This window comes from Oncorhynchus mykiss, chromosome 15 (assembly GCF_013265735.2).
Source record: "Oncorhynchus mykiss isolate Arlee chromosome 15, USDA_OmykA_1.1, whole genome shotgun sequence".
Taxonomy (NCBI): Eukaryota; Metazoa; Chordata; class Actinopteri; order Salmoniformes; family Salmonidae; genus Oncorhynchus; species Oncorhynchus mykiss.
In genome coordinates, this window is record NC_048579.1 from 18125813 (window position 1) to 18146117 (window position 20305).

At 45.6% G+C, this 20305-nt stretch overlaps 1 protein-coding gene across 1 annotated transcript in view; it reads left to right on the forward strand.

The window, feature by feature from the left end:
- The window catches only part of dnah5l (dynein, axonemal, heavy chain 5 like), a 69675-nt gene that overhangs the window by 24126 nt on the left and 25244 nt on the right, over positions 1 to 20305 (forward strand). Inside the window, exons 26-56 of the mRNA XM_036943917.1 lie at positions 221 to 313; positions 710 to 913; positions 1144 to 1224; positions 1314 to 1718; positions 2557 to 2675; positions 2761 to 2897; positions 3034 to 3196; positions 3336 to 3447; positions 3533 to 3661; positions 3748 to 3947; positions 4393 to 4546; positions 4683 to 4949; positions 6700 to 6828; positions 7067 to 7282; positions 7801 to 7947; positions 8267 to 8439; positions 11329 to 11507; positions 11717 to 11904; positions 12552 to 12746; positions 14274 to 14408; positions 14585 to 14774; positions 15280 to 15497; positions 16276 to 16587; positions 16758 to 16847; positions 17081 to 17314; positions 17403 to 17570; positions 17670 to 17876; positions 18113 to 18442; positions 18614 to 18820; positions 19131 to 19373; positions 20000 to 20154. Coding sequence (XP_036799812.1) covers positions 221 to 313; positions 710 to 913; positions 1144 to 1224; positions 1314 to 1718; positions 2557 to 2675; positions 2761 to 2897; positions 3034 to 3196; positions 3336 to 3447; positions 3533 to 3661; positions 3748 to 3947; positions 4393 to 4546; positions 4683 to 4949; positions 6700 to 6828; positions 7067 to 7282; positions 7801 to 7947; positions 8267 to 8439; positions 11329 to 11507; positions 11717 to 11904; positions 12552 to 12746; positions 14274 to 14408; positions 14585 to 14774; positions 15280 to 15497; positions 16276 to 16587; positions 16758 to 16847; positions 17081 to 17314; positions 17403 to 17570; positions 17670 to 17876; positions 18113 to 18442; positions 18614 to 18820; positions 19131 to 19373; positions 20000 to 20154 — 5780 coding nt within the window. The remainder of the gene's footprint in view (positions 1 to 220; positions 314 to 709; positions 914 to 1143; positions 1225 to 1313; positions 1719 to 2556; positions 2676 to 2760; positions 2898 to 3033; positions 3197 to 3335; positions 3448 to 3532; positions 3662 to 3747; positions 3948 to 4392; positions 4547 to 4682; positions 4950 to 6699; positions 6829 to 7066; positions 7283 to 7800; positions 7948 to 8266; positions 8440 to 11328; positions 11508 to 11716; positions 11905 to 12551; positions 12747 to 14273; positions 14409 to 14584; positions 14775 to 15279; positions 15498 to 16275; positions 16588 to 16757; positions 16848 to 17080; positions 17315 to 17402; positions 17571 to 17669; positions 17877 to 18112; positions 18443 to 18613; positions 18821 to 19130; positions 19374 to 19999; positions 20155 to 20305) is intronic.

The following is a 20305-nucleotide window of genomic DNA, read 5'->3' on the forward strand; positions in this document are numbered from 1 at the left end:
CCTTGACACATTTAAAGAAATAGTCCAAAGTCAAAGTTTATTGGCAAATTGGATAGAAAAGATTAATGGAAAATATATATATTTAAGTCTATTTTATGTTATGAATATACACATGAGTGTGTTTATTGCTATCTCTTCAATATTCAATTATTTTCCACTGATAAATCACATAGTATGGTGGCATTGTCCTCTGTCTTTGTCCCTTGCTTGTGTCTCACAGAGTACTGTCAACAAAGTTGTGAGCATTGTGCTGTCTATGGCTACAGACATCCCACTATGGACATTTTCCCATCTACATCACAAGCAGCTTCAGGTAGGCTTGCTATCTGGTCGATGTATCTGCTGCTTATTACGTCTGCTGTGTTGCCTTGGACTTTTCTGCTCTAACCCACTGTGAATATTTCTTATTGTTCTATATTTGATGAATTTGTACCTTTTCTCCATATAGTGTGTTTTATTTCTTTTTAGTGGTATTGTGTGTTGTCCTGTTCACTGTTGGCCAGGTCGTATTGTAAATGAGAATTGGTTCTCAATTGACTTATCTGGTTAAATAAAGGTGGAATAAATAAATCAAATAAATAAACTAAAGATTCCTGAATGGTATTACTATCATATTTTTTTCTTATAATTATTCCTACCTTAAATATTGTTGAGAAATTGAATGTAAGAAGTGATCCAAATTGGGGTCTTTCCCTGTGCCCCTCCCCAGGCAGAGCAGGCTGCAGTCAGGGACGCTGGGGATGACGGCCCCCTGACCAAACAGCTGGTCCTCAAGCCCCTGGACCGGCAGCTGGCCGAGCACAAGGACGTCACCAAGGCCGTCATCCAGCTGGGTTCCATCGTGTCCTCCCTCAGGACCGAGGCCGGGGATGTACTGCAGGAGTTCCATCACTTCTCCACCCTGTGGAATCAGGTCTGCTGGGCTGGAAATGTTAGCGATACATAAAACAATGCTGGTGGCATCATCTTTGAATGATCCATTAGTATTCAAGTTTTACCAGAGCCAGGATGTACTAAGCCAAGAATGAAAGAGAGAAAGACTCTATGTCGATGAATTGATGTACTGTATACAATGATTTGATATGATTTGATCATATTTGACCGTTCGGATCTATATAACATGACTCGTATTGTTCTCCCCAGGACCCAGAGGAAGAAGTGAAAACCTTCCTGGAGACCAGTCCATCCCTCCCAGCTTTCAGCACTCAGATTTCCTCCTACTCTGTTAGTGACATTCACTCATTGTTTTACATATTGGATGGTTGTCATTAGATTTTGATCTGTTTGATGTGTTACTTGCTCACCTCATGCAGAAAATGGAAGCTCAGATTGACAGCTTGCCAGCCTCCTGCACTGTGGGTTCAGTCCTGTTCCACACAGAACACCTTAAGCTCTCCCTGACCCAGGAGTGCCGTGCCTGGAAACGGGCCTTTGGAGCTGCGCTGAACAGCCAGGCCTCAGCCGACATGGCCGACATCTACTCCTTTGTGGACGGCCTGACCAAGAGGCTCCAGAGGCCTGTTGAAGACCTGGAGGACGTTAGGGGAGCCATGGCCTCTCTCCGAGAGGTCAGAGAGGCAGAGATCCGGATAGACGCCACCATCGGCCCCGTGGAGGAGTCGTTTGCCCTGCTCAACCGCCACGAGTTGATCTTCAGCGACGGGAACGCAGAGAAGGTGGACGGGCTGACGTACGCCTGGAGGAACCTCAATGCAATGGTGGGTGGAAAATGTTATGTATTTCACGTCACATTTTCTCACCTGACATTTTATTGTTCCTCTATTCACTTGTCCCGTGTGGAGTTTCTGATGCCAAACATTCTCTTGTCAATCACCTTGTAACCCACTGAGGCAAAATATAAGAAAAGGAATTTGGAATTTGATGAAGTTTAAGACTCACGTACATCGACTGTGGTAGTTGTTGCAGCCAACCAAGACATATATTCTGTACATGTGGCAGTAGAGGGCAGCAAACCACTGAGTATGTGACGAACATACCCTTCTTGCTCTCTCTCAAGTATGAGTCAAAGATGGTTCCTGTCTGCTTTAAAGCCCAGTGCATTCAAAAACATGATTTTCCTGTGTTTTATATATATATTTACACACCATGCGGTTGGAATAATACTGTGGAATTGTGAGAATTATGATAATGCTGTTTTAGTGTGAGAGCTGTTTGAAAAGCCCGCCTGAAATGTCCACCTCTTTTAGTGGGATGGATTTTTGGCCTGCCTGGTGACCCGGCAGTAAATTAGTTAGACTAAAAATAATGAGTTCCAAACCTCTCTGCCAGCTTGACCATTTTCATTGAAAACAATCACAGTAAGGTATTTCATTGTTACCCAGAAATGATTTGATATTGAGATATAAACAGCTGCATTGGACCTTTAAGGGCTGGCTCTTCCATAGGCACCAATGCTTTAGCAGCTTGATCTGGTCTGCTTAGTTCATTAACTGTAAATTAATCAGAAAAAAGGAGCAAGTGAGATGTCTCACTTCCTCTTCCATCTCTGTTTGAGCTGTGCTCTGTATCTGAAACCAAAACAATGTCCATCAAAAGGTGATGGAAACCCAAAACACCCTGGTGAAGATTCAACCTGCCATGAAGGCAGACCTACTGTCAGGGGTAGAGACCTTCCAGAACTCTGTCCAGACCTACTACTCAGATTATGACAAAAGGTAGAATACAGTTATATTTTTCATTCAGACATTTTGCTCAATAGTTGATAGATTCCTGTAATCCACATGCTTTATGTTCATCAAGTGGCCCTGGAGTGGAGGGGTTGACCCCAGATGAAGCCAGCGACAGACTGCAGAGCTTCCAGGCCCAGTTCAATGAGCTGTGGAGAAAATATGTTACCTACTCTGGAGGGGAGGAGCTATTCGGCCTTTCAGTTAACGGTGACTATTCTCACATTTATATCCACATTGAAATACACTGTTTCCTGGACCCATATTTTACATATCCTTGGACTTCAAAACACTTTCAATGGAGATTCAGGACTAGGCTAATATGGCTAATATCTCTCGTTAACAGAATATCCCGATCTTCAGAGAATTAAAAGAGAGCTGGGTCTTTTGTCAAAACTTTACACGCTCTACAACTCTGTCACTGAAAGTGTCACTAGTTACTATGATATCCAATGGGCCGACCTAAACATAGACAAGATCAACAATGAACTGCAGGATTTCCAGAACAGGTAGAATCCCATGGACTGTGATATATACATGTCAATATGCTGTATTGGAAAATAATCTAAACGATAGATAAGTTAAAGTTGAGTTGCTGACTAATCCTTGTGAACATTGTGATTACTCTATTTTTCCACTTTCCATAAGAATCCGGAAACTTCCCAAGGCGTTGAAGGAGTGGCAAGCCTTTAGTGACCTGAAGAAGACAATCGATGACTTCAACGAGACGTGCCCCCTACTTTACATGATGGCTAACAAGGTGAAACAATACCTTTAATTTAGTCATCTACAACTCATATTGCTTTTCCTGACGATTGTCCCTTTCAATCCCCTCTCCCTTTCAGGCGATGATGTCCAGGCATTGGAGCCGCCTGAGTGACCTCACAGGTCACATCTTCGAGGTGGAGTCGGAGAGCTTTGCCCTCAGAAACATCATGGAGGCACCACTGCTCAACTACAAAGAGGATATTGAGGTACTATGTCACCAAATCCCCTCACCAAAATGGGCAAACAATATACTTGTAAAATAAAATTAGGTGTGCTGTGTTTATCTGGACAGGATGTGTGCATCAGCGCCGTGAAGGAGAGGGACATTGAGGCCAAACTGAAAGACGTAGTGGCCGAGTGGAGCAGCCACACTCTCACCTTCGCCCCCTTCAGGAACCGGGGGGAACTGCTACTGAAGGGTACTGACACTGCAGAGAAGGTGGCCCTCATGGAGGACAGTCTGATGGTGCTGGCCTCACTCATGAGCAACCGGTAGGTACCACCACATCCTCATGTCTGATTTGATCGAATGGATTTCGAACCCAGGTACCACAATATTAGCAATCAGACATGAATTCAGAATTTAATTCAATGTTTACTGTATCTCTTCTAGGTGACCATACAGATAGTTGTCGATGGCGGCAGGTAGCCTAGAAGTTGAGATGCAGGTAGCGTAGCGGTTTGAGAATTGGGCCAGTAACCGAAAGGTCGCTATTTTGAATCCCTGACCCGACAAGGTGAAAAATCTATCTGTGCCCTTGAACAAGGCATTTAACCCTAATTGCGTCAAGGTCACTGTTGATAATGGCAGACTCTGGCTGTGACCCCACTCTCCAAGGGTGTCTCGGGGAGAGTGGGATATGCAACAAAAAAACACATTTCCCATTCACACGTGTATTAATACCCACTGTACATGTGTGAAATTATACTTTTCCAGGTATAATGCCCCATTCAAGCCTTCCATCCAGCAGTGGGTGCTGAAGCTGTCTAACACCACTGAGGTCATAGAGAAATGGTTGACGGTTCAGAACCTGTGGATCTACCTGGAGGCCGTATTTGTCGGAGGGGATATCGCTAAGCAGCTGCCCCAGGTCAGAACAAGCTGAACCATGCTCTGTTTACCTGTTGATTCACTATTGGTTCACTTGAATGTAGATTCAATTTGAACTTAGTGTGGATTCCAGGCTATTCAAGTAAGGATATGGCCACTAAATCTGTCCCATATAGGAAGCCAAGAGGTTCCAGAACATCGACAAGTCCTGGCAGAAGATCATGCAGCGTGCCCACGAGTTGACAGGTGTGGTGCAGTGCTGTGTGGGGGACGAGACCCTCAGCCAGCTGTTGCCCCATCTTCTGGAGCAGCTGGAGGTGTGTCAGAAGTCCCTGAGCGGGTACCTGGAGAAGAAGAGGCTTGTGTTCCCTCGGTTCTTCTTTGTCTCTGACCCTGCTCTACTGGAGATCCTGGGACAGGCCTCAGACTCCCACACCATACAGGTACTGGACTGGACAAACTAAAAACATTCTATGGCTGGGTTACGTTAGGGCATTTTCTTCTACTGTACTGTTTCTCCATGTCTGGTATGGCCATAGATACCATTGATACACGACCATGCCAAAGGTATGTGGACAGCTGCTCATTGAACAGCTCAATCCAAAATCATGGCCATTAATATGGAGTTGGTCTCCCCTTTGCTGCTATAACAGCCTCCACTCTTCTGGGAAGGCTTTCCACTATATGTTGGAACATTGCTGCAGGGTCTTGCTACCATTAATCCACAATAGCATTAGTGTGGTCGGGCACTGATTTTGGGTGATTAGGCCTGGCTCGCAGTCGGCGTTCCAATTAGTCTCAAAGATGTTCGATTGAGTTGAGGTCAAGGCTCTGTGCAGGCCAGACAATTTCTTCCACACCGATCTTGACAAACCATTTCTGTATGGACCTCACTTTGTGCACGGGGGCATTATCATGCTGAAACAAGAAAGGGCCTTCCCCAAACTGTTGCCGCAAAGTTAGAACCACAGAATCGTCTAGAATGTCATTGTATGCAGCGTTATATGTAGCGTTATGATTTCACTTCACTGGAGCTAAGGGGCCTAGCCCGATTCATGAAAAACAGCCCCAGACCATTATTCCTCCTCCATCAAACTTTACAGTTGGCACTATGCATTGGGGACTAGCGTTCTCCTGGCATCTGCCAAACCCAGATTTGTCCGTCGGGCTGCCAGATGGTGAAGCGTGATTAATCACTCCAGAGAATGCGTTTCCACTGCTCCAGAGTCCAATGGTGGCAAATCCCTCCCTCCCATTTTAGACACAATTGCTTAGTATGGCAAGTTTTCAGGTTATAAGATGCTCAGACATGGAAACCCATTTCATGAAGCTTTCGACAAACAGTTATTGTGTTGACGTTGCGTCTGGAGGCAGTTTGGAACTCGGTAATGAGTGTTGCAACAGAGGACAGATGATTTGTACACGCTTCAGCACTCAGTGGTCCCATACCACTTCGCGGCTGAGCTGTTGTTGCTCCTAGACATTTTCTCTTCACAATAACATCACTTACAGTAGATCGGGGCAGCTCTAGCAGGGCAGAAATGTAACTAACTGACTTGTTGAAAAGGTGGCATCCTTTGACGGTGCCACGTTGAATGTCACTGAGGGGCAGCAGGCAGCCTGGCCGTTAGGAGCGTTGGGCCAATAACCGAAAGGTAGCTGGATCGAATCCCTGAGCTGACATGGTAAACATCTTTCGTTCTGCCCCTGAGCAAAGCAGTTAACCCACTGTTCCACAGACGCTGATGACGTGGATGTTGAGTAAGGCAGCCCCCCCGCATCTCTCTGTTTGAGGGGTTGGGTTAAATGCGGAAGACACATTTCAGTTGAATTCATTCAGTTGTATAACTGACTAGGTATCCCCCTTTCCTTCTTCAGTAAGGCCATTCTTCTGCCAATATTTGTCTATGGAGATTGCATGGCTGTGTGCTCGATTTTATGCACCTGTCAGCAACGGGTGTGGCTGCTATAGCCGGAACCACTCATTTGAAGGGGTGTCCACATGTATTAATTGTTTGGTGTTTTAACTATTGTCTCAATGTGTAACTGTGCAGTCTACATTATGTTTTTTGACTGCATAAAATGAAATCAATCAAAATCAATGAAATGTAGTGCGGTTCTAGTTCTATCATTTGTCGTTATCACAAATTAAACCTCTCTCAAACTGTAACTTGTCATCTCCTTTGGGTACAGGCTCATCTGCTGAGTCTTTTCGACAATGTGAACTGTGTGGTTTTCCATGATAAGAACTATGACCAGATCCTAAGCTTCCAGTCCCAGGAAGGAGAGACAGTAGACTTGTCCGAACCTGTTTTGGCTCAGGTACACTTAACCTACTGTACACACTGCTGAGTTGAAGGCAATGCTCCTCAATGCATGACTCACATTTGGCATTGGTGTTCTGATACGTTTCAATACAAAATGGAAGTTTCTTATTCACATAATAAAAAGCCATTCTGCTTTGATTCCTGCTCATCCATCTACTTTATATGTTCAGTGGTAGACTAATCATGAGGCGCAGATCCATTACTGAACATTGTCCTCTGATGGTGTCCGATAGGGAAATGTAGAAGCCTGGCTGGGGCTCTTGCTGGACAGAGTGAGGAAGACCATCCATGGCATTATCCGGCAGGCTCACATGTCCATCAGTGACGCAGGACTAAAGCTGGTGGAGTTCCAGTCTGTGTTCCCAGCCCAGGTGGGTCTGCTGGGCATCCAGATGATCTGGACCAGGGATGCAGAGGAAGCACTGGGGTTCAGCAAGGGAGACAAAAAGGTAACAGTCTGGGCATTCAAATACTGTACATGTAAGATACTTGCAAGTATTTGAGGTGTGCTTGATTTTGCTTGGAGCTTCCACTTTTGGGACCATTCCATTGGTGCTATTATACTAGGTAAAGTATATGTTGTAGAATGTGGTTATACTGTACCTGAAAGGGAATTGTATTTTTTTTTTACCTTTATTTAACTAGGAAAGTCAGTTAAGAACTAATTCTTATTTACAATGACGGCCTACCCTGGCCGAACCTTAACCCGAACGACGCTGGGCCAATTGTGCACCGCCCTATGGGACTCCCAATCACGGCCGGTTGTAATACAACCTGGAATCAAACCAGGGTCTGTAGTGACGCCTCTAGCACTGAGATGCAGTGCCTTAGACCTCTGCACCACTCGGGAGCCGGAATCTTCACCTCTGGACAAGAAGTAGCTTTATTTCTAAAATGTGATTTTGTGGATACATTGTTGAATAAATTATTTTGTGTTTTCTTTTTACTTCTTGACTTGATTGCACAGGTCATGCAAACTACCAATCAAAAGTTTGGGGATATCCTGAATGAGCTGATTGATATGACCACTCGAGACTTGACCAGGAATGAACGCACCAAGTATGAGACTCTGATAACCATCCATGTGCATCAGAAAGACATATTCGACGACCTGGTGAGCATACCCTTTGCATTGTTTCAAAGACTTTTCCCCAACCACATACAAGTTGATGTATTAACTTTCTTAGAAGCCTTATAGTATTTTTAGCAAAAGTACAGCAATAGTAAGATATTGGAATGCCATCTTTTTTTTTCAATGCAACATTTATACAACCTATTTTTCAGTAAGAAAGGGGGCACATTTTTCATGAATAACCTCTAGAATATTCATTGGGCATTTCATAAGGTATCTTATAAAGCTTTGCATGACTCTCCATCAGGTTGTACTATATAAACGTAATCCATGACTAAATCCACATCCCAATATCACTCAGGTGCGAATGAACATCCGATCGACATTAGACTTTGAGTGGCAGAAGCAATCCCGCTTCTACTTCATCGAGGACAAGGACAGATGTATAATCCAGATCACTGACGTGGAGTTTAGCTACTGCAACGAGTATCTGGGCTGTACCGATAGACTGGTCATCACCCCTCTCACTGACAGGTCTTTAATAATTACACTAATGGTATTCTATCTACTCTGAAACTCCTGCTTGTATTATAGTGTTATTGTCTTACTGGGACATATTATGGGCAGATTTCCCAAGCACAGATTAAGCCTAGTGCTGGTCAAAAAAGCATATTCAGTGATGATTCAGGATAAATCTCTGGGAAACCAGCTCTGTGATATCTACTATAATGCATACCAGCGCAGACAATACGGCTGGCTGAAAATATCTTATCCAATTGCAAGAATGAGTTTGTTGCAACAATTAAGCAAACTTTTAAGCAAATTTTACCAAATTTTTACCAGCATGTCATGTGCAACCAGAGAAAAAAAAATCCTAGACCATCTTTATGCCACACACAGAGATGCATACAAAGCTCTCCCTCGCCCTCCATTTGGCAAATCTGACCATAATTCTATTCTCCCGATTCCTACTTACGAGCAAAAACTAAAGCAGGAAGTACCAGTGACTCGCTCAATAGGGAAATGGTCAGATGACGCGGATGCTCCACTACAGGACTGTTTTGCTAGCACAGACTGAAAAATATTCCGGGATTCATCCAATGGCATTGAGGAGGACACCACTTCAGTCTTCGGGTTCATCAATAAGTGCATCGACGACGTCGTCCCCACAGTGACTGTACGTACATATCCCAACCAGAAGCCATGGATTACAGGCAACATCCACATCGAGCTAAAGGCTAGAGCAGCCACTTTCAAAGGAGTGGGAGACTAATATGGACGCTTATAAGAAATCCCGCTATGCCCTCAGACAAACCATCAAACAAGCAAAGCGTCAATACAGGATTAAGATTGAATCCTACTACACCGGCTCTGACGCTCATCGGATGTGGCAGGGCTTGAAAACTATTGTGGATTACAAAGTGAAACCCAGACGTGAGCTGCCCAGTGACGCGAGCCTACCTGATTAGCTAAATGCCTTTTATGCTTGCTTCGAGGCAAGCAACACTGAAGCATCCATGAGAGCACCAGCTGTTCTGGATGACTGTGTGATAACGCTCTCGGTAGCCGATGTGAACAAAACCTTTGGTCAACATTCACAAAGCCGCTGGGCCAGACGGATAACCAGGATGTGTACTCAAAGCATGCGCAGACCAACTGTCAAGTGTCTTCACTGACATTTTCAACCTCTCCCTCACCGAGTCTGTAATACCTACATGTTTCAAGCTGACCACCATAGTCCCTGTGCCCAAGGAAGCGAAGGTAACATGCCTAAATGATTACCACCCCGTGACACTCAAGTCGGTAGCCATGAAGTGCTTTGAAAGGCTGGTCATGGCTCACATCAACAGCATCCTCCCGGACACCCTAGACCCACTCCAATTCGCATACCACCCCAACAGATTCGCAGATGACGCAATCTAAATCGCACTCCACACTGCCCTTTCTCACATGGACAAAAGGAACACATATGTGAGAAAGCTGTTCATTGACTACAGCTGAGCGTTCAACACCATAGTGCCTACGAAGCTCATCACTAAGCTAAGGACTCTGGAACTAAACACCTCCCTCTGCAACTGGATTCTGGACTTCCTGACGGGCCGCCCCCATGTGGTAAGAGTAGGCAACAACACGTCTGCCACGTTGATCCTTAACACTGTACTTTGTCCCCTCCTGTATTCCCCCTTCACCCATGACTGCGTAGCCAAACACGACTCCAACACCATCATTAAGTTTGCTGACGACACAACAGTGGTAGGCCTGATCACCGAAAATGATGAGATGGCCTATAGGGAGAAGGTCAGAGAACTGGCAGTGTGGTGCCAGGACAACAACCTCTCTCTCAATGTGAGCAAGACAAAGGAGCTGACCGTGGACTACAGGAAAAGGCGGGCCGAACAGGCCCCCAGTAACATCAATGGGGCTGTAGTGGAGCGGGTCGAGAGTTTCAAGTTCCTTGGTGTCCACATCACCAACAATCAATCATGGTCCAAACAATCATGGTCCCCCTCAGGAGACTGAAAATATTTGGAATGGGTCCCCAGATCCTCACTACAGCCCCGTTGATGTTAATGGGGACCTGTTTGGCCCGCCTTTTCCTGTAGTCCACGATCAGCTCCTTTGTCTTGCTCACATTGAGGGAGAGGTTGTTGTCCTGGCACCACACTGCCAGTTCGCTGACCTTCTCCCTATAGGGAGAAGTTCGGCTGCACCATCGAGAGCATCCTGACCGGTTACATCACTGCCTGGTATGGCAACTGCTCGGCATCTGACCGTAAGGCGCTACAGAGGGTAGTGCGTATGGCCCACTACATCACTGGGGCCAAGCTTCCTGCCATCCAGGACCTATACAATAGGCAGTGTCAGAGGAAAGCCCATAAAATTGTCAGAGACTCCAGTCACCCAAGTTACAGACTGTTTTCTCTGCTACCACATGGCAAGCGGTACCGGAGCACCAAGTCTAAGACCAAAAGGCTCCTCAACAGCTTCTACCCCAAAGCATTAGACTGCTGAACAATTAATAAAATCGCCACCGGACAATTTACATTGACCCCCCCCCCCCCCCTCCCTTTTGTACATTGCTGAAACTCGCTGTTTATAATCTATGCATAGTCACTTCACCCCCACCTACATGTACAAATTACCTCAACTAACCTGTACCCTCACACACTGACTCGGTACCGGTGCCCCCTATATATAGCCTCGTTATTCTTATTGTGTTACTTTTTATTATTACTTTTTATGTTAGTCTACTTGGTACATATTTTCGTAACTCTTCTTGAAATGCACTGTTGGGTTAAGGACTTATAAGTAAGCATTTCACAGTAAAGTCTACACTTGTAGTATTCTGCGCATGTGACTAATGAAGTTTGATTTGATTGGATCATCAGCACAATGATGACTGACATGTTCGGACTCCACTAGGTGTTACATCACCCTGTCCCAGGCCCTGGGTATGAGTATGGGTGGAGCCCCGGCAGGGCCGGCTGGTACAGGTAAGACCGAGACCACCAAAGACATGGGCCGTTGCCTGGGGAAGTACGTTGTCGTCTTCAACTGCTCTGACCAGATGGACTATAGAGGGCTAGGACGAATCTATAAAGGTACTAAAGCTTGTCCATGGGGAGATAACATGGAAAGGTCTCTGACTTGACAATTAATCAAAGCTAAATATGATCTGTCAATACTCATAAAACACTGCTATGAATGTTGCCCCTTTAAATGAAGCATTTCCTAAAAAATAACCACCATAGCATATGGAATTATGCAGAGTACATAAAGGGTATAAACGGAGAGCAAACATTATCTGCAGGTTTGGCTCAGTCAGGTGCATGGGGCTGCTTTGATGAGTTCAACCGCATCGAGCTCCCTGTCCTGTCAGTAGCAGCCCAGCAGATCTATATAGTGTTGCAGTGCAAAAAGAACAAGAAGACACAGTTTATCTTCACGGATGGCGACTTGGTGGAAATGGACAGAGAGTTTGGCATCTTCCTAACCATGGTGAGAGAATATCACATTTCACATTTTCACTAACATTGTGCTAAATTGCATGTAAGGTTCAAATACCAACTGTGAAAGGAAGATTTACTAGACATTATTTAGTGTGGTTTGCACACTCTTTTATAAAAAAAATAAAAAATTCACCCCAATTTCGATCTTGTCTCATCGCTGCAACTTCCCAACGTGCTCGGGAGGTGAAGGTCGAGTCATGCATCGTCCGAAACATGACCCGCCAAACCCCACTTCTTAATACCCGCCCGCTTAACCCGGACGCCAGCCGCACCAATGTGTAGGAGAAAACACTGTTCACCTGACGACCGAGGTCAGCCTGCAGGCCCCCGGCCCGCCACAAGGAGTTGCTAGAGCGCAATGAGCCAAGTAAAGGCCCCCCCTGCCAAACTCTCCCCTAACCCGGGCAACGCTGGGACAATTGTGAGGTGCCTTATGGGACTTCTGTTCACGACCGGTTGTGATACAGCCAGGGATTGAACCGGGGTCTGTAGTGATGCCTCGCGCACTGCCTTAGACAGTGCCTTAGACCACTGCACCACTCGGGAGGCCCCTTGGTTTACTTAATCCCTTCTTGAGTCAATTGTCAATGTTATGTTTCCTATTATCTCTGTTCTACTGGTCTTCGCAAATGGCAGAACCCTGGATATGCTGGCCGCCAGGAGCTTCCGGAGAACCTGAAGATCCAGTTCCGTACGGTGGCCATGATGGTTCCAGACAGAGCCATCATCATGAGGGTGAAGCTAGCCAGTGCTGGTTTCCGTGACAACCAAGTCCTCAGCCGCAAGTTCTACACCCTGTACAAGCTGTGTGAAGAGCAGCTCTCCAAGCAGGTAACATCAAGGTGGTTGGTTTCTCAAATGACTGCCTCGCCTGGTTCACCAACTACTTATCAGACAGAGTTCAGTGTGTCAAATTGGAGGGCATGTTGTCCGGACCTCTGGCAGTCTCTATGGGGGTGCCACAGGGTTCAATTCTCAGCCGACTCTCTTCTCTGTATACATCAAGGATGTCGCTCTTGCTGCTGGTGATTCTCTGATCCACCTCTACGCAGACGACACCATTCTGTATACTTCTTGCCCTTCTTTGGACACTGTGTTGACTAACCTCCAGACGAGCTTCAAAGCTATACAACTCTCCTTCCGTGGCCTCCAACTGCTCTTAAATGCTAGTAAAACTAAATGCATGCTCTTCAACCGATCGCTGCCCGCATCTGCCCGCCCGTCTAGCATCACTACTTTGGACGGTTCTGACTTAGAATATGTGGACAACTACAAATACCTAGGTTTCTGATTAGACTGTAAACTCTCCTTCCAGTCTCACATTAAGCAACTCCAATCCAAAATTACATCTAGAATCGGCTTCCTATTTCGCAACAAAGCATCCTTCACTGCCAACATACCCTTGTAAAACTGACTATCCTACCGATCTGCAATGTCATTTGCAAAATAGCCTCCAACACTCTACTCAGCAAATTGGATGCAGTCTATCACAGTGCCATCCGTTTTGTCACCAAAGCCCCATATACTACTCACCACTGCGACCTGTATGCTCTCGTTGGCTGGCCCTTGCTTCATATTCGTCGCCAAACCCACTGGCTCCAGGTCATCTATAAGTCTTTGCTAGGTAAAGCCCCGCCTTATCTCAGCTCACTGGTCACCATAGCAGCACCCACCCGTAGCATGCGCTCAAGCAGGTATATTTCACTGGTCACCCCCAAAGCCAATTCCTACTTTGGCCGCCTTTCCTTCCAGTTCTCTGCTGCCAATGACTGGAACGAACTGCAAAAATCACTGAAGCTGGAGACTCATATCTCCCTCATTAACTTTAAGCACCAGCATTCAGAGCAGCTCACAGATCACTGCACCTGTACATAGCCCATCTGTAAATAGCCCATCCAACTATCTCATCCCGATACTGTTACTTATTTATTTTTCTCCTTTGCACCCCAGTAACTCTACTTGCACATTCATCTTCTGCATATCTATTACTCCAGTGTGGAATTGCTATATTGTAATTATTTTGCCACTATGGCCTATTTATTGCCTTAACTCCCTTATCCTACCTTATTTGCACTCACTGTATATAGACTTTTTCTATTGTATTTTTGACTATGTTTGTTTATTCCATGTGTTGTTTGTGTCGCACTGTTTTACTTTATCTTGGCCAGGTCGCAGTTGTAAATGAGAACTTGCTCTCAACTAGCCTACCTGGTTAAATAAAGGTGAAATAAAAATAAAATAAAGGTCAAAAGGTCACAGTAGCACCATAGACAGTACACACTTGTAATCAATCCTCATCAAGAACTTTGGTCACCAGCCAGATTGATTATAATCGTCTCCTCTCACATGCTCTTCAAGGTCCACTATGACTTTGGGCTAAGGAACATATTGTCAGTGTTGAGGACACTGGGTTCAGTGAAGAGGTCCAACCCCACTGAGCCAGAGAAAACTGTAGTGATGCGGGTGCTGCGTGACATGAACCTCTCCAAACTGGTACAGTCAAGTTTTCTTCTACCCTACAATCCAAGTGGTACTTCACCTCTATCCTTCACACTGAAACTAGAAGTATCTGAATTTGTGTCATCCTCAATGATTTTATGAATTTACATGAATGATTTACATTTTTTATTGTTAAAAAAAATAAACAAAATCCCTGGGTCTCTGACCAGGTGGATGAGGACGAGCCTCTGTTCATGAGTCTGATCAACGACCTGTTCCCTGGGATCATTCTGGACAAAGCAGGCTACCCCGACCTGGAGGCTGCCATCCACGCCCAGACCCAGCAGGCTGGCCTCATACCTCACCAGCCCTGGGTCCTCAAACTGGTGCAGCTCTACGAGACCCAGCGGGTTCGCCACGGTCAGTCAACGTGCACTCAAACCTTCTGTTTTAAAGCTATAGTGGAGATGGTTTGGTGTTCGCCACGGTCAGTCAACGTGCACTGGAACCTTCTGTTTTAAAGCTGTAATGGAGCTAGTTTGGTGTTTGCCATGATCAGTGATTCTTCACTACAGGGTTTGGCAACTCCTGTCCTGGAGGGCCGAAACCATTCTGTTTTTTCTTCTTCTACAAGTTAGTTAATTGCACTCACCTGGTGTCCCAGGTCTAAATCCATCTCTGATTAGAAGGAAATAATAAAAACCTGCCATTTTATGGTCTTGGAGCTGGCTATCCCTGCTTTACCACAGCCCTATATTGTAAAGCATGCATTAGACTAATGCATGTCATAACACGTGCCATAAGCAGTTGTAACAGATAGTGCAAACTAGTGTGAACCGTTTGCTCTACACACTGATATTCCTCTGCAGACCACAGCCCCTTCTCTTCCTCTCATTCTATGTTGATCTCATTCTCTTGCCTGTAGGTATGATGACACTAGGCCCCAGTGGAGCTGGAAAAACCACCTGCATCCACACACTGATGAGGGCCATGTTGGATTGTGGCACCCCTCACCGAGAGATGAGGATGAACCCTAAGGCCATTACTGCCTCCCAGATGTTTGGTACCCTGGATGTAGCCACCAACGACTGGACTGATGGGGTCTTCTCAACCCTGTGGAGGAAAACGCTTAAAGCCAAGAAGGTCAGCAAGGTCAATAGAGTTGGGATGGAATGGTATTGCCTTCAGTATGCTGTTCTAGTTACAGTGTGCTCCAAAAGTATTGGGACAGTGACACATTGTTTGTCGTTTTGGCTCTGTACTCCAGCACTTTGGAAAAGTGCACACTGTCAGCTTTAATTTGAGGGTATTTTCATCCATATCAGATGAACCATTTAGAAATTACAGAACGTTTTGTACATAATCCCCCCATTTTAGGGGACCAAAAGTATTGGGACAAATTCACTTATGTGTATCAAAATAGTCAAAAATGAAGTATTTGATCCCATATTTATAGCACGCAATGACTACATCAAGCTTGTGACTCTACAAAATTGTTGGATGCATTTACTGTTTTTTGTTTTGGTTGTGTTTCAGATTATTTTGTGCCAATAGAAATGGATGGGACATAATGTATTGTCTCATTTAGGAGGCACTTTTATTGTAAATAGGAATATGTTTCTAAACACTTCTACATGAATGTGGATGCTACCATGATTATGATGAGTGAGAAAGTTAGACACACAAAAGTGTCACTGTCCGAATACCTTTGGCGTTCACTGTAGTTAGGTGTACTGGGAAGTTAAAGGGGCAGTGCAGTCCAAAAAAATTGGATCGCCCTCCTCTGCCAATAACAGCTATTCAGGTTACATATCCCTCCAATTAGGCCCCTCACAATTATTTATGAGTTATCACTATCTAAGCCAGATGGTTGTCGTACTAGTTCTCATTTTTATTATATTTAACTGTTTCTCTTCCCAAGGGGGAGCACATCTGGATCGTGCTGGATGGCCCTGTGGACGCCATCTGGATTGAAAACCTCAACTCAGTCCTGGACGACAACAAGACCCTGACCCTGGCTAATGGCGACCGCATCCCTATGGCGCCTAACTGTAAGGTGGTGTTTGAGCCCCACAACATCGACAACGCCTCCCCGGCCACAGTGTCCCGCAACGGCATGGTGTTCATGAGCTCCTCTGTGCTGGACTGGAAGCCTATCCTTCAGGCCTGGCTCCAGAGGGTGTCACCACAGCAGGCAGAGGTTCTCCTGGGCTGCTTCCATAGTGTTTTCCAGGTCTGTCTGAATATCATACTGTACATCCATTCTCTTTCCCTAACCCAAAAAGAGACACAAACACATGCAGTATGGAGGCATACACACACTTTGCTGACATGTGTTCCCATGAGAATAATCCTCTGTGGTCTTCCTGAATCTGCTGAGTCTCTACCTTATTCCCTGTACAGGATTTGATCAACTTTGTCTTCACTGCTGTGTCTCCCAAAATGCCCATCCTGGAGTGCATGTACATCAAGCAGACCATTGACCTTCTGCAGGTAAGCAGAATAGCCACACTAAAATCCTGTAAAAGACACTTGAAATTCAAATATTTTACCTATTTATTCTTAGAAATATGTAATTTTAATAAAACTGAACTAGTCATAATACCTCCCACATTCTATTATGACCATAACATTGAATCCAATAGACATGTCCACCCCAGTGGCTGAAGTGTTGAAAATATAAAACTTATTTAAAAGGCAAAGCTCAATGTGGAACCTTTTTCCAGGGTCTACTTCCTGCAGTGGAGGAAAAGCAGTCTCAGGGGGATGTATCAAGGCTCTTTGTGTTTGCTGTCATGTGGTCAGTGGGGGCTCTGCTGGAGCTGGAGGACAGATCCAAGATGGAGGCATTCTTAGAGGCACACCCTGCCACTCTGGACCTGCCCCAGACCCAAGGAGACCAGACCATCTTTGAGTTCATGGTCAATGAACGTGGCCAGTGGGAGCACTGGTCCAAGAAGGTATGGCTTGTGCTGTTGCTGTTAATTGATCAATCAGTCACTCCACTAATCCTTACTCTCTCTCTCTGCATGATGATGTCCCCTCCAGGTGCCAGAGTACAAGTATCCTACAGACTCTGTCCCGGACTACTCATCTATCCTGGTGCCCAACGTGGATAACGTGAGGACAGACTTCCTGATGCAGACCATCATGAAACAAGGCAAAGCCGTGTTGCTCATCGGGGAACAGGGGACTGCTAAGACTGTCATGATCAAGGTCTGAGATATAGATTTGTGAATGTAGATGGGAGTTTTATGACTATCTATGACCATAATACCTCTTTATAGGATCTCAATCCTAGTCATTCCATTGCAGGGCTATACCAGTAAGTTTGATCCTGAAACTCAGGTGAGCAAGAGCTTAAACTTCTCCTCGGCCACCCTGCCCAGTATGTTCCAGAGGACCATAGAGAGCTACATTGACAAGAGGATGGGCTCCACCTACGGGCCGCCGGCAGGCAAGAAGATGACTGTGTTTGTGGATGACATCAACATGCCCGTTATCAACGAGTGGGGTGACCAGGTTAGTGTCGTTTTGTAACATGAATCCAGATGTTAATTTTGATCGTAACTATCAACATGAACCTGGATTTATTTACACTTTACCAAAATATTGTATTATTTCTCTTAATAAATTGTAATCTCCCTGTCTCTTGCACACAGAAAACCAATGAGATTGTGCATCCGTCCAACAGATAATCAATGAGATTGTGCGTCCATCCAACAGATAACCAATGAGATTGTGTGTCCATCCAACAGATAACCAATGAGATAGTGCGTCAGCTGATGGAGCAGGGTGGTTTCTACAGCCTGGAGAGACCAGGGGAGTTCACCAGTGTGGTGGATGTCCAGCTAGTAGCGGCCATGATCCACCCCGGGGGCGGGCGCAACGACGTGCCTCAGCGCCTCAAGAGGCAGTTCAGCACCTTCAACTGCACTCTGCCCTCCAATTCCTCCATCGACAAGATCTTTCGTACTGTGGCACAGGGCTACTTCTGCCCCGAGAGGGGCTTCCCTGAGGAGGTGTGCACCCTGGCCAGCGCCCTGGTGCCCACCACTAGGAGGGTGTGGCAAGCTGTCAAAGCCAAGGTACAGTACTGTGACATACCTAACACAGCCAGAGGAGGATGGAGGGAGTCTGGTTCTTCTTGAGATGAGTTTTTCCTTGCAACTGTGCTGCTGCTTGTACTTCAGGGGTGTAGGCCGTGTTGCAAAAAAATGAATTATTAATTAATCCATCCATTTATGTGACCTCCTCAGATGCTGCCCTCCCCAGCCAAGTTCCACTACATCTTCAACCTGCGAGACCTCAGTCGTATCTGGCAGGGTATTCTAACGGTGAGGACCGAGGTGTGCCAGGGGCCAGAGGTGCTGGCGTCACTCTTCCACCACGAGTGTACCCGGGTCATTGCTGACCGTTTCGTTGACCACAAGGACAGACGGAGCTTTGACAGCATGCTGGAGAAGGTGGGTATGGAGTGTGGATTCTGTTCATATATCCTCTGTTATGCGGTTTGAATTGGTGTCCTGTTCTCAACAGGTGTAACTTTATAAAAGATGGACACATAGCTATGCATTTGAATATCACATTTTATAATTCTAGATTTTTTTAAATTGGCCTAGTTTCGTTATAGAATGACAAGTGTTTTGATTTCATATTTTACTTTTAATAACACTACATCTTTCTCACTATATTTCTGAAAGCATATTTATAAAGAAAGCATAGTTAAACACATTATCAAACTGGTTACCAACCACAGAGAGCTGTTTCCCTTAGGTTACAGTGGAGGAGCATGGAACAGCCATGATAGAGCACCCCCAGTGGGAGGCTTACTTTGTGGACTTCCTGAAGGATGCCCCCGAGACCACAGGGGAGGAGCCAGAGGACATGGAGCTGGAGGCCCCCAAGGTCTATGAGCCCATCCCGTCCTTCCAGGCCCTGTCGGAGCGCCTCGCCACGTTCCAACTGCAGTACAACGAGGCAGTCAGAGGCAGTGCCATGGACCTGGTCTTCTTCGAGGTAAAAGCAAACTACAGTATTAGCCCTTTCACACTACCGAAACGAGTGTGACCTACATCAGTGACCTGGTTACACTGTGCAGCACGGTTCTGGTTGGCTTGACATTGTGAAAAGGATAACAGTGAATTGAGCGTTCTATTCTAAATTATAAACTGGGTGGTTCGAGCACTGAATGCTGATTGGCTGACAGCCGTGGTGTATCAGACTGTATACCAAGGGTATGACAAAATATTTATTTTACTGCTATAATTGCATTGGTAACCAGTTTATAACAGCAATAAGGTACCCCTGGGGTTTGTGGTATATGGCCAATATACCATGGCTAAGGGCTGTATCCAGGCACTCCGCTTTGAGTTGTACATAAAACAAGCCCTTAGCCGTGGTATATTGGCCATCTACCACAAACCCCCGAGGTGCCTTATTGCTTAAGTATTCCACATCATGGGATTTACCAGTTGGCATACTCCCCTATCTTCTGGTAGCTTCTGGTAGCCATTGTCATTATTGACTGACACGTTAGTACACACAAGTACACAACCATGTTTTCACTCAACAACATGTAGTAGTATCCTGCTGTAGCTCTGTATTCCTATTGGCTGATGCTCCTTCTCTTTATCGCCGGGCAGGATGCCATGATCCACCTGATGAAGATCAGTCGTATCGTCCGCACCCCTCAAGGGAACGCCCTCTTGGTGGGGGTGGGTGGCTCAGGGAAGCAGAGTCTCACCCGCCTGGCCTCTTTCATCGCTGGATACCAGAGCTTTCAAATCATCCTGACCAGGTCGGCCTTCTAGATACTAGCCTAATCATCATCATAAAGACACCCAAACCCTAATCATCATCATAAAGACATACTAACCAGTGGTTCCCAACCCTGGTCTGGATCCTGTGGTCTGTACTCTGTATTCAGTTACAGAGAGATTGGGTTAATA